Source organism: Papio anubis, chromosome 8 (genome assembly GCF_008728515.1).
Source record: "Papio anubis isolate 15944 chromosome 8, Panubis1.0, whole genome shotgun sequence".
NCBI classification, from domain to species: domain Eukaryota; kingdom Metazoa; phylum Chordata; class Mammalia; order Primates; family Cercopithecidae; genus Papio; species Papio anubis.
Window position 1 is genome coordinate 3,236,973 of NC_044983.1, and position 13,252 is coordinate 3,250,224.

The following is a 13,252-nucleotide window of genomic DNA, read 5'->3' on the forward strand; positions in this document are numbered from 1 at the left end:
TCGCAATATTTTCTCCTTGTTTTGAAGCACCAAAGTGACAATGCATAGTGCTTCTGTATCGGTCTTGAGAATATATTCCTGCCCAAAGCCACTCTCTCATTTATAATAGTATGTTTAATGTTGATGTCATTTTTATTCTCCAAAGCCACTCTCTCATTTATAATAGTATATTTAACATTGATGTCATTTTTATTCTACCAATGTGTTAATAAAACCAGCATGACAGCTACATAAACCCACATCTCCGTGCTTTAATTTTCGCATCCACAGGCTATGTTGTAATGTGTTCAGAATTACTCGTCAATACCAAATCACCCACCTTCACCATTTACTTATCGTGGCAAAAACATAAATAAGGAGCTACCATACAAGAGGCTGCAAATGGATGGGTCATTTTATAGAATGGACACCATTCTTTTTTATTTCACATTGAATTTGTAGAGGAAGTAGAGTGGGACTTCCTAGGTCTCCCTCTAATGTTGTTTAAACTGAGTATGACCAGGCGGTCTGCAGATGCACAGTGCAGGCGGCAGCACAGTCTGCTGGGGAGCTGCAATGTCTCACCATCGGATGATCCCACTGCATCTGTAGCACGTCTAAGAGGGTCAGCTCCTAGTCCAACAAGCCTTCTCCAAAACACAACTCTTGTAATAATGCTCCCCTGAAAAAAAGTGACTTAATTCTAGGAGATGGTACTGTCTCTTAAACATTTCTGATACAGCTCACGGCAGAGTGAGAAGCATAGCTGACTCATGAAACCAAGAGGAGCCCAGGACCCTGGAGGTGTCTGCAGCCAATGCTGGTTGGACATTCGACACCATTATGTTTCTCTCTCCCTCCCTCTCATGCCACTTGTTAGGGGTATTGGTGAACCAGCCTCTAATGGTTCCTTCTGCCCATACCCTCTGCTCTGTGTTCGGAATTCACAGTTCCAACCTCTCAGTCACTTTGATGACCATGCAATGAAGAGCAGAGTGGCAGGATCAATTTCCCCTCCACGACACACAGCCACTGGTGTGTGTCCCAATGACACAAATGGTCTCACATTTCGTATAAGAAAAAAGGTTCGGCCAGGTGCGGTGGCTCACGCCTGTAATCCCATCACTTTGGGGGGCCAAGGTGGGTGGATCACCTTGGGTCGGGAGTTCAAGACCAGCCTGACCAACATGGAGGAATCCCATCTCTACAAAAAATACAAAATTAGCCAGGCGTGGTGGCTCACACCAGTTACCCAGCAGGGTGAGGCAGGAGAATCTCTTGAACCCAGGAGGTGGAGGTGCAGTGAGTGGAGATTGCGCCATTGCACTCCAGCCTGGGTGACAGAGCGAGACTCCGACTCAATAAAATAATAATAATAAATAAAGGTTAATGGTAACAATGGTTTCTGGGTACGAAATGTGACCTAATAGTGGAGCAGACATGGGGCTGGATATTCTATATGATGCCACTAATTCTCACAACAAACAAATCTGCATAGTCCTTTAATATTATTTGCATTTTGCCACGGTGGAGACTGGGCTCAGAGGGGTGAATTCATGGATTGAAGTTCAAAGAGCAAAAGGTAGAAACCTGATCCAAGGCTTCTCTGTTCCCAAAAGTCTGACCTTCCTACCCAGCCCTTGTAGGTTTTTATTTTGGACTAATTTGCATGCACAGCACTGTGAGTAATCCTTAAGCACAGGAAACATTTCTCCCACAGCACTGTGTTCAGGCTAACGTTCAACGTGCTTTGAGTAACTGAAGTTAGAAAAAACTCCCTATTCCTCTTGAACCGCGGAACCATGGGCAGTTTCTCCAAACCTCTGTTCCCTCATACCTAAAGTAGTAGAAAAACAGTAACCATGGGGTTTTCATCAGTAAGTTAGATCGCAGCAAGGTCTTTGCGTGCGAGTTACAGTACATGCTAATCAGTCCCTTTGTGACCTGGGGTATTACGAGTGTTTCCAAGGCCCCTGAACCATGAGAACTGTCTCTACTTCCCATCACAAATCGTAGGAGTTCCTACGCCAAGAGACATGTGTCACCTTCTATAGCCTTTTTCATGACCCCTGTTAAACAGAGTCTGAAAAAAACATACTTAAATTCATATAGCACTTGGATGTTTTCAAAAGCCATTTTATATATGTTTTTTACATAAGTCAGGAAAGTAAACTATGATTGTCCCTGCTTCACAGAAAAAATCAAGACTGGGAAAAAGTGTGGTGGTTGGGATTGAACAGAGTAAGAACTAGAGGAAAGATGCTTTACCCCGGTCTGATTTTGTCTCACTTTGCCACAGAGCAAGGGGCACACTGAGAGCACGTTCTTCATCACAGAGCCCTGTGCCCGCATCCAGACAGAGGACCCAGAGACTATGTTCCTGCTGTGGGCGAGAGCCCTGCAAACATAACTTCCTGTTTTCAGAACAGGTTCAGAGTCCCGCCTCCAGCTGCACGCGTCGCTGGCCCTGCGCTGTGTGTGGGCTTCCAGGACAGGCACAGCTCCTGTCTAATTCATAGAGCACCTGGCACTGACCTTAATCTGTAGCATGTCTAAGAGGGTCAGCTCCTAGGCCAACAAGCCTTCTCCGAAACACAGCTCTTGTGATAATGCTCCCCCCAAGAAAGTGAGTTAATTCTAGGAGACTGACCGTATGGCAGGTTGCTATATGAATTCGACAGGAGTTGTGCCTGAGGAGGTGTCCTGAAGACTGTAGCTTTCCAGAGAGGCTGGGAGCTGGGGTTAGCCAGGCCTTGCTGCCCCCCTGCCTCCAGAGCACGGCTGACTAACCCCCTGGAACCCTGGGCATGATAACAGGAAGATTGAAAAGGGTTCAGTACATGACTCTGCCACAAACTAACATGACAGACTCTCTCTATCCCCATCTTCCATCCCCTTACTTATCTCAAAGTCTAGAACCTTTCACAAGCGGAAAAGATTTTTTATAAGCATATTGAATTGGATGAAATAAATTGTTTTTATTATTCATCAATTTTTAATTAAACATTTTTATATCTATTCAGCCAATATTTATGAAGCATCCCTTAGAAGCAAGCCAGGGGTAGTCACTGTCCTGCGTAATTACACCCACGCCTGACTGTCACCCACAAGGTTTATTCTACAACCAAAATTTAAGCTTGGGTTTATTTTGATGGCCCTAAAGATCTCTTTGTAGTTGGCAGTCCTGCCTAAACAATGAGATAGGTGTAAAGAATGACAGGATGTTCTCGGTAAGTGATGGCCGCTCTTTCATCAATGCTGTGTCTAGTGCTGATGTTCAGGGAATGCATATCCACAAAACCAGCGCCTGGACAGAGCAGCCCATGGCCTCAAGCTCAACCATCTCAAAATGATTCAAAGAAAGACCAGTCCTGCGTCTGCTGAGATCAAGTGCTCCCTAGGAGTTCGGGCACTGATCACACATTCACCTGGAATCAAGTCTAGTGGACCGAGGGAAAGTCAGCCCAGAGGGATCTGATTATTTTTTGTGTCATTAAACCAAAGTATCCCTTTGAGTGGCTCTGCCACAGACCCAAACTCTAAGTGTTTATGATGTTCCTTCTACCTCTGTTCAAACTTCTGCCAATACCCTCTGGCCAGGAAATCACTGGCAGTTTGTGGAAGGGAAGCTCGAGTAGGATTTCCCCGAAGAGGCTCTTCATCACGTCTGCACTGTAGACACCTCTCCAGCTTCCTACTTTGGCAGCTGCTTTTGTTTCCCAAGTGACATCATTTATGAAACTTAATGCCAAGCAGGCCTTGTGGGATTGGAATTGTGTCCAAAAATAAATGCAAATACAAAAGGACCCCCTTGAGGAGCCTGTCATCCATCTGAGGTGCTAAAACCAGCCACAAGACACAACATATTGGATGTCTGAGTCCAGTTATTGAACCACGTGTGTATGCCTGTCTTATCTCTATGTCCAGATCACCCAGGCATCCACACCTCTGTGCCCAGGGAGTGGCTTAGCCATGTGTGGGTGCTGGGCGTTTCTTGACAAGTTTAGTCAGTGTCCATGGAACAGAAACTAGCGAGTGAAAGAGGGCGGTAGACCGTGACCAAGTACATCAGTAAAATAATGGAAACTGTGTAGATCAAAACACAGCTAAGTATAATAAAGGGAAACACGGGGCCGGGCGCGGTGGCTCAAGCCTGTAATCCCAGCACTTTGGGAGGCCGAGACGGGCAGATCACGAGGTCAGGAGATCGAGACCATCCTGGCTAACATGGTGAAACCCCGTCTCTACTAAAAAATACAAAAAAAAAACTAGCCGGGCGAGGTGGCGGGCGCCTGTAGTCCCAGCTATTCCGGAGGCTGAGGCAGGAGAATGGCGTGAACCCGGGAGGCGGAGCTTGCAGTGAGCTGAGATCCGGCCACTGTACTCCAGCCTGGGCGACAGAGCGAGACTCCGTCTCAAAAAAAAAAAAAAAAAAAAAAAAAGGGAAACACGGAGAATTCAGGATAGTGATAGTGATAAGGGGACCAATTTAGGATCCCCCAAAATGAAAATTTACAGGGATGAGAAATCTGGTTGCGGGGCAGGATAAAGAGAAGGAATTGTCAATGTCCCTATTTCCATGTCTCTAAATTAAACAGTGTTGCAAAGTGTCTGGGCTCAGAGGCAGGGCCTCTCCCGGGAGACCAGCTATGCAGCTGATTCATTTTCAGGGCTGGCCAGTGCACTCCTGCAGGGTGCATCCTGAGGACCGTAACTTTCCAGAGAAAGGGCTTTATTTTTTCTTTTTAAAATAATTGGTACAAAATTGCCATATGGAATTGTGGCAGCTGTATCTCGCAGATCCAATTGTTCATCTCCAGCCTTTCAATGTTTGTTTGGAATGTCTTTTATACCCATCTGTAATTCCTTATCCATTTTCACGAGTCCTTCACTTCAAGCCTCTGTTTGGAGAACATTTTAAATATTTCCCTGACTATAGGTCCTCTTCTCTATCAAAAAAGTGAGACTTTTAAGAGCCAAGGGTAGGGGGGTTGCCTTAGGAAAGCTAGCCAGCTGTCTTTCGAAAGCATCCCCTGGGTGATTTTGTAGGCTCAGACATCTGGTTCCATCGGTGTAGCCCAAATAGATTTATCTCATCAGAGGGCCCATAGGACTTTAATTTAACATCAGAATGCCAGTTCTGTAATTCGAAATAACTGATGAAGCTGGTCCATGTACTGGAAACCCTGTATCAACATCAATAAATCACCCTCAGAGGGCTACTCTGATATCCAACGCTTCTGTTACTTAAGGTGAAACTCTTCTTGCCTGAGACAGTTCTGTGGACCCTTGGTGTCCCCAGGGAATACAATCTGAATGACAATGATCCAGTCTAAGTGTCTTATGTCACAGATCACACATCTGTGTAACGTGCAAAGAAGTACAAGCAAGTGGACACTCATTGTCCCCGATTTCACAGAGCTATGGGTTATGGCTCCATTTGACATCATTATACACCAGAAGCATATTACCTGGTATGAAAATAGACAAATCTGTAATGAAAAGCAGTGTTTTGTAATGAAGGTACACTTTTAAAGTTTTATTTTGGTCTGACTTACTATTCAGAAAACAGTAGTTGCTTAACAAATGCCTATTCACTAACATATTTATTCCAGTTTGACCCAAAGATCTGGCTTTTCTTCCCTGCCAATTCCTTTGCATGTGTCAATATCGGTCAATATACTTGATGCCTGCCAAAGCAGAATTGCCTAAAATCATTGAAAATAAGTTCATCCACAATTCCGGTATTCAGTTAGAAGGCCTGGATTTGGGTTGCAATTACACTACTCCCTGTGTGCAGCAAATCACTAAAAGATTTGAAGACTCGGTTTTTAATTCATAAAGAAGAGTAAAAGGAGCTATTTCCCAAGACCTGGAATTACCAGGATTGTAAAGTTGAAAGGTACCTAAGTGTATGGTTTTGTAAATTTTTTTTTTTTTTTTTTTTTTTTTTTTTTTTTTTTTTTTTTTTTTTTGAGACGGAGTCTCGCTCTGTCGCCCAGGCTGGAGTGCAGTGGCCGGATCTCAGCTCACTGCAAGCTCCACCTCCCGGGTTTATGCCATTCTCCTGCCTCAGCCTCCCGAGTAGCTGGGACTACAGGCGCCCGCCACCTCGCCCGGCTAGTTTTTTTTTTTTTTGTACTTTTTAGTAGAGACGGGGTTTCACCGTGTTAGCCAGGATGGTCTCGATCTCCTGACTGGTTTTGTAAATTTTAAGGGATAAACAAATATTGTGTGTACCCATTTCTAAAAATGTTAGGGTTTTTTATTAAGCTATATATTTTACTCTCTGTTGACATTTTCTAATCTACTCATGTATATGCATTAATTATGGATCTGAAACCTTTAAATACTAATGTGTCCTTAAGTCATGCAATTAACTAGGAAGAGGCAATTACAAAAGTCTTTTGAAAATAGTTAAAAGTGTCTTTACACAGTCTTAAGTGTTAATAACTCGCATAAAATATTTTATATAACCAGTCATCATTTCTGACACATCTTTTTGGGATAAATATTTGATTCAGGTATTTGATCACCTTGGGGAGCTGGGGATTTCTTAGGCTTAATTACTTATATTTAAACCTAACAATTTAATGTGAGGTGAATACTATTTTGATTATATAGCTATCAGCACCACCAATTTTCTATTACAAATATATTTTCCCATCAGACAGTGTGTTTTAACTCGAAGATAATCTTGCAAAGGAGACCTGAGGAGTGTCTGGGTTTTGTAGGTGGAACCAAAAAGGTGAAACAGGGAGAACAAGAAAATTACCCCGGTCAAATTGATTACAATAAGAGCCAAGTTCCAGTCCTCTCCAATATTTCTTTCTCCTATTTATAGAACATTTGTGCTACTATGTAATCAAAAATGTCCATAGAATTGAAAGGTGCCCTTAAACGGATAGATCGATTCAAGATTTTACAAAGCTATTCAGTGAAGTGGGAGTGATAAAAAAACATCCTAAAGTGATGCTGGATGCCTGTGAACAATAGAGTCACAGCATCCACATGGGGTCCAGGCAGGGCTGAGCCTTGCCCACTGACACAGACCTTGGGTGAGGGAAGGTGGACATAATCATGGAACAAGCCGACCACCTCTAGTTTCCATCCAGTCACACGGCTCTGGAGCACATGGACCTTCCTAACTGCCACCGGGACAACAAAAGAGGCTTCAGAGTTATGGAAACAGTTCGGTCTCCCTACATCGATTCCAAGCCCCTGAGACTCCAGTATGCGTACATCTTTTCCTGGATACTTTGTGCATCACCGTGAGAAAATGAGACCAAGTGTTTATAAACGAGACATCATTCCTACTGGACATAGTTGGAGGAACATGGGAAACAGTTACTAGGGTTGGAAACGTAACGAGAAATAAAATACAAGCTGAGCACAATGTGTTTTCTGTGAAGCAGCCACGGGAAGGGAAATGGTGAGCTTAGTAAGATCCCAACTTGCAGCAGTGTTGAGGGTGAGGTCACAGGACAGAGGGAGGAACCCAGGCCAACGTTTTCTGCTCTTTGCCCAGGGAGCCGCAGCAGGGGCAGGATTTGTAAAAGGCAACGAAAACGTGTTCAGTGGCAAGAGAGCTGGAAGAACAACGTAGGTGTGCACGGAACTTCCCCGTAATTAGACAAAATTTAATTTACCCACAGGCTTTTCAAACAGTTTTTCTTCTCAAGTATCTGTGTTCCTCTAAGACTAGTGTAGGGGCAAGGAAGTGGGGATGAAGACATCCAAGTAAGAAAACAAAATACACTGAACATCTCAACAGGGACGAGAAGTGGAAAAAGCAATCACAATAGCATTCATTCCATCTGCAAGTGAAATGGCTTTACAAGAGCTCTTGGAGACATTTCTGAGAGCGAAATCCTGGAAAGTAAAATTCCAGTAAAAATTATAATTACAGGTTGACCTTGTAACATCAATTATCAGTTTATCATGCATAAATGTCAATTCACAGGCTTTCTATTGACTCAGTCTTTTCAACAGTATTAGCACAAAAGTCAAAAACTGGTTTTCTCATGATTTTAGCCACACGTATTCTATTTTTTTGCCCAAAGTCTTACAATTCTTCACCTGTGATTTTTCCTCCTCAGAGGAATTTGAGGTGATTAATCTTCCTCTTAGGCACCTGGATTAGCTTTGGGTCTATGGGATGATTATTATCTTTTCTAGGCCCTTTTTTGCCCATCTGTCAAATAAAGGTGTCTGTCACTAACATGTTTTTACGCTCAAATCCCCAAACTTTTAAATTTCTAAAGTCATGGTGTTCAGTATCATATGGTTTTTAAATTTATCTGATGAGTGAAGGATTTGACAATTCCATATACTTTAAACATGTTAATTAATTAGTTAATTTTAATTACTTATCCACACCAAATAGCTTTTTCTTTTCCTTCAGAACTAAAAATGCTATAAATGGCAGTTATATTGCAAATTCCTGCTTTTGGAACACAGCATCTCTTTTATTTCTCTGTTCTTTTGGCTTCTTTGTTTACGTCTTTAAAAACATATTCCACATTGATTTGTTCATACAAACGAGGGCGAGCACCGAAAACTGGGAGCTGCAGGTTCAATCCTGGCTCCACCAACTCTTAAAACTGTTATCTAACTATCGCAAGAACAGAAAACCAAACACTGCACGTTCTCACTCATAGGTGGGAACTGAACAATGAGATCACTTGGACATGGGAAGGGGAACATCACACACTGGGTCCTATTGTGGGAAGGGGGTAGGGGGGAGGGATAGCATTAGGAGATATACCTAATGTAAATGACGAGTTAATGGGTGCAGCACACCAACATGGCACATGTATACATATGTAACAAACCTGCACGTTGTGCACATGTACCCTAGAACTTAAAGTATAATAAAGAAAAAAAAAAATCCTGGTTATCTTCGGCAAGTATTGAAAGTATTCTTCTTAGTTCTCTCATCTCAAAAATTAGTTGTGAAAAGAAAATAATTTACTACATACAGTTGTTATGTGTGTGTGCTTATACATATATATATGATTAAATGTATAAAAATATATATATGCGTGTGTCATTCAAAGTCTATTACCTCCAGTTACCTCAAACATTTCTTCTAAATCCTTCATATATAAGCACATGAATTTTTATCATTGTGTACTATATACACTATACCACAATCAATATATTTAAGCCCATCAGATCTAAAATGTTTTATGTTTCCTTTTCAGGTCCAACTATTTTGTTATTAAAATTAATATTTCCAAGTAGATAAATGTCAAGCAACTACTAGTAATGTGTCTAAGTATACAAACCAGTCAACAGAGTACAGAATTAAACTGCAATCCAAAAGACAGTAGGCAGCCAGAACAAAATCAATATTTAAAACTTAACATAAGTCAGGTATCAGATGTGTCCTGACAAAATGAAAAAGAATGTGATTAAGTCGTATGTTACTTACTGGTATAGGTGAGTTGAAAACCTTGGTCGGTGTCAGATCCATTGGTGTTGAACTCCAGCCACAGGTGATTGGACGTGCTGTTTAGGATCAGCCTCAGTAGTTCATTTTTAGTGAAGGTGCCCAGTGGACGTGAGGAACTGTCTTTTCCATCGTAGACCTGACGAAAATCACAGCATGAGTCTCTCTATGCCTTCCTTGGATTCTTATGTTAGCAATGTTAATAAGACATCCAAATCTTCAAAGACACTGTTTTATACGACACTTACAAAAGGCATATAGTGTATAGAAAGATAAATGAAGGACTTAGTGCTAAATCATATTCGTTCTTTAAGTTTTATCTTTACCATTAACATTAGAGGCAAAAGATCCCATTCTTGTTCAGGTCATTTCATATTCATTACTTTAAGAGCTCTTTCTGTGTTTACTTAAAATTAAATAAATATTTCTTTACGTTTCCAGGTTTCACTACCTATCTGTTTATTCCTTTTCTCATAGTTCAGTTATAAAAGTGGGAAAGATTTATAATATTTTAGTCTTGAATATCTCCTCCGAACTCTCAACTAAGTCAAAGACCATACCCTTCCCTTCTGTTCCCTTCTGTCTGGATGCATTAAAGGGCAACATGGTGTGCCAGAATCTTGTCACATTCTGTGGTCTGCAAGCCTGAGGTGGCTTTCATCTTGAATTTGTAATAACAGAAGTATCTCATCATGTAATAGTAACACAGAAGTGTGATGTTGCTTAAAGTGCTCTGTATGTGACATTATCTTCCCAAGGGGTTGTAAAACAAGAGTAGATACAATAAGTATGTGGAATATAAAGAAGACATGGCTTAGTTTTGACCAGTCGGGAGAGGGAAAGTTCAGTCATGGTTCCCAACTTTTGGGGAGACAGGTCACACGGTGGGGAGCAGTGGGTTGGTGTCACCGCTATATTCTGAATGAGGATCGGGTAAAAGTGTTTCAGCCATGCACTTTCTGCCAATGCCCTAGGCTCAGGTAACAGAAACAGCACTGACTTTCTGGTAGGACAAATACCTAATGCATGTGGGGCTTAAAACCTAGATGACAGGTTGATAGGTGCAGTCAATCACCGTGGCACTTGTATACCTATATAACAAACCTGCAATTTCTGCACAGGTTAATTCCCAGAGCTTAAAATAAAATTAAAAAGTCAATGCAGCAGTCCTCGCATCCCAGTAACAATAGAGCACTAGGTGGGCACAGCTAATCTGCCTGCCTCCCTCACTAGCAGGGGACCATAAAAATAAACATTTATTACATTATATTGGAAAATGCTCAGTTTGTCTTAATAGAAAAATGGAACCCTAACTAAATAAAATTAAACAGAGTCCTAGTAGGCTCTTTCAATGTGTTTATTTTCCCCACTTATTTCCTCTTTATATGGATTAATTCTTCTTTCATTGTCTTTCAATTAATATATAAACCCAGGGATGTACACAGACACACATACTCAGAAAAGGAGAAAATACATTTAGAAAAGATAATTTTGTGGGTAGTTATTTCATTACAACTAAATATGGACATGCTAGTGGGGTAGAATCAGATACCCTTTAATCTCCTTACTAAAAGACTACTGTCCCAGGTCATTGTTTAAAAACCATTATTTGGTTTATTCCATGTTTTTATTAGATGAGCCAGGGTCTGACATCCAGAGACTAAAAGGTTTTAAGTCCAGAGGAGTCTGGGTCAAAGAGAAAATGTGCAGGTCTCCCCAGGAAGGCCTTGGGCTACCCCGTATACCGTGGAATTGTCTGTAATTCACAGAAATCCATGAAGACGGGGAAACACGAAAGAACTCGACACTCCGTGAAGCCGCTGCTCGGTCCTGACACACTGTGAGCTCATCCGCTCTCCTGAATCTTGGCTTCCTCATGAGGACTTGACCAAGTGCACTGTGGATCCCTGACAGATTGTACCTCGCTCCCAGTGGTTTCATGGTTAGAACCACTAAACATAAACAGCTCAAAGGCTTAATCGTAAGATTCTTCAGAACAGGAGTTCTTCCTTCTTTATCCACGTCATCAGCAATTAGCACTGGGTCCAACCACCGACACCCCAGAGAACGAGTATGTCACTGATGAACATGGAGCTTTCCCCTGTCAGTTCTCTAAAGTTAAAATCTGGGTTCAGGTTTTGCATTGATCACAAATAAAAACCCAGATAGGAGTGGAAGTCAGAAGATTTGATTTCTGATCCCAATGGAATGAGGAACAGGCTACACCTGTTCTGTACAACATTTCCTAGTTATATTTTTTCACCTATAAGTAGCTAGATTCAAAGGGTTCTTTTCAGTTATTAGAGAAAGCCTTCTGGATTCACCTGTTTAATACAAGGCTGTAAGTATTTGCACTACAGACCACCCTCCTCAGAGTTTGGCATTTAATCAATGCCATATACTTTAAGGGATGTTGCTGGGTTAGCAGATGATCACAGATCAGAAAACGTCACACAGAATGTTAGCATGACAATACTGAAAGTTCTGGGGAAATCTTTCCCCATTTAACAGAAACTATACCCTGCAGATTTATTTCCAAAATTAATTGTGCTTTCCATTCTATATTCCTTTCATGACATGTTTCTGAGAGCTCGATATCTCTTATATGATTTTTCCACATGAAGCAAGAAAACATCATATTTATTTATGTGTGCAGGGGTTGCGTGAATATAAAATTTTAGTCTTTATTATTACATCGCAGTATGTGCGAGGGATCAATGTGAACAGCATTAGGCTCAAAAATTAAGATAATTTTACTAGAAATGTTTTTAACAGAGATCTTTATTAGCATATTTAACAAAATATATGCCTGCAAAACATGTAGGCATTTTATACGATTGACAGCTTCTCTGTAATTAAATGTGAGAAGCAAGTTTTTTTAAAAAAACTTTTTGTTATAATCAACAACTTTAAATGGCATGCAATCACAAATGAACGTAATTTCCTTCCTTCCATTCCAATAATATTTATCCTTGTATATTTTATGCAGTATCTCTAATCACTCACCTGCACTAAAGTATAGTTAAGAGTTATTTAAAAGTTTGCCTTAAAGGCTTACTGACTTCTAAATTTGAGGTTATTAAAAAATTCAGAAAATGCCTACTTGTGACGTAACTATTTTTTTTTTAGATTAGTAAGAATGTGCTAGTTTCCGGCCTAAAAACCACTTCTTAATTACAGTCCCTCATACTGCCAGCGTGAGCTTTCAAAAGACTATTAAAATGAAAGAACAACTAGAATAAAACCACTCTGCTAAATGATGACATTGAAATACAGTCAAACGCAGCCTTAGGAGGAAGGAAGGCCCTTTCATCTCCTGACCTGTGCACATAACTTCTAATGAGGTCAAGTGGAGCCCAGTGGGGGCTCCATTCCAGCCATTCTGTAAAGGGAGGACAAACAGGGTTTTCCCTTTTAGTTGGCTTTCTGCATATTCTCTTATAATGCTCATAGTTCAAAGTGAGTTGACAGTACTGAATCTAAAATGCATCATTATGTGCATCTAGGTAGATGTAAATTAATTGAAAAACCCCTGGAATTTTAAAAAGGGAATAAAAAGAGCCACGTGTTCCTTTCTTGCCCGAAACCAGGCTTCTGTTCAATGAAATTGCTCACCTCACTGAAATAAGCAGGTGATTGGACGGGTGATTTCTAGCAGGGGTGTCCAATCTTTCGGCTTCCCTGAGCCATGTTGAAAGAACTGTCTTGGGGCACACATAAAATACACTAACACTAACGATAGCTGATGAGCTTTACAAAAATCACAAACACAAACAGTCTCATAGTGTTTTAAATATGTTTACAAATTTGTGTTGGGCC

At 41.1% G+C, this 13,252-nt stretch overlaps 1 protein-coding gene across 5 annotated transcripts in view; it reads right to left on the reverse strand.

Annotated features, from left to right (window-relative positions):
• Positions 1-13,252, reverse strand: part of CSMD1 (CUB and Sushi multiple domains 1) — a 2,034,404-nt gene that overhangs the window by 378,473 nt on the left and 1,642,679 nt on the right. For all 5 annotated transcript variants that reach the window (XM_031669914.1, XM_031669913.1, XM_031669915.1 and 2 more), the window contains one exon: positions 9,416-9,572. In XM_031669914.1, the coding sequence (XP_031525774.1) occupies positions 9,416-9,572 (157 nt within the window). The remainder of the gene's footprint in view (positions 1-9,415; positions 9,573-13,252) is intronic.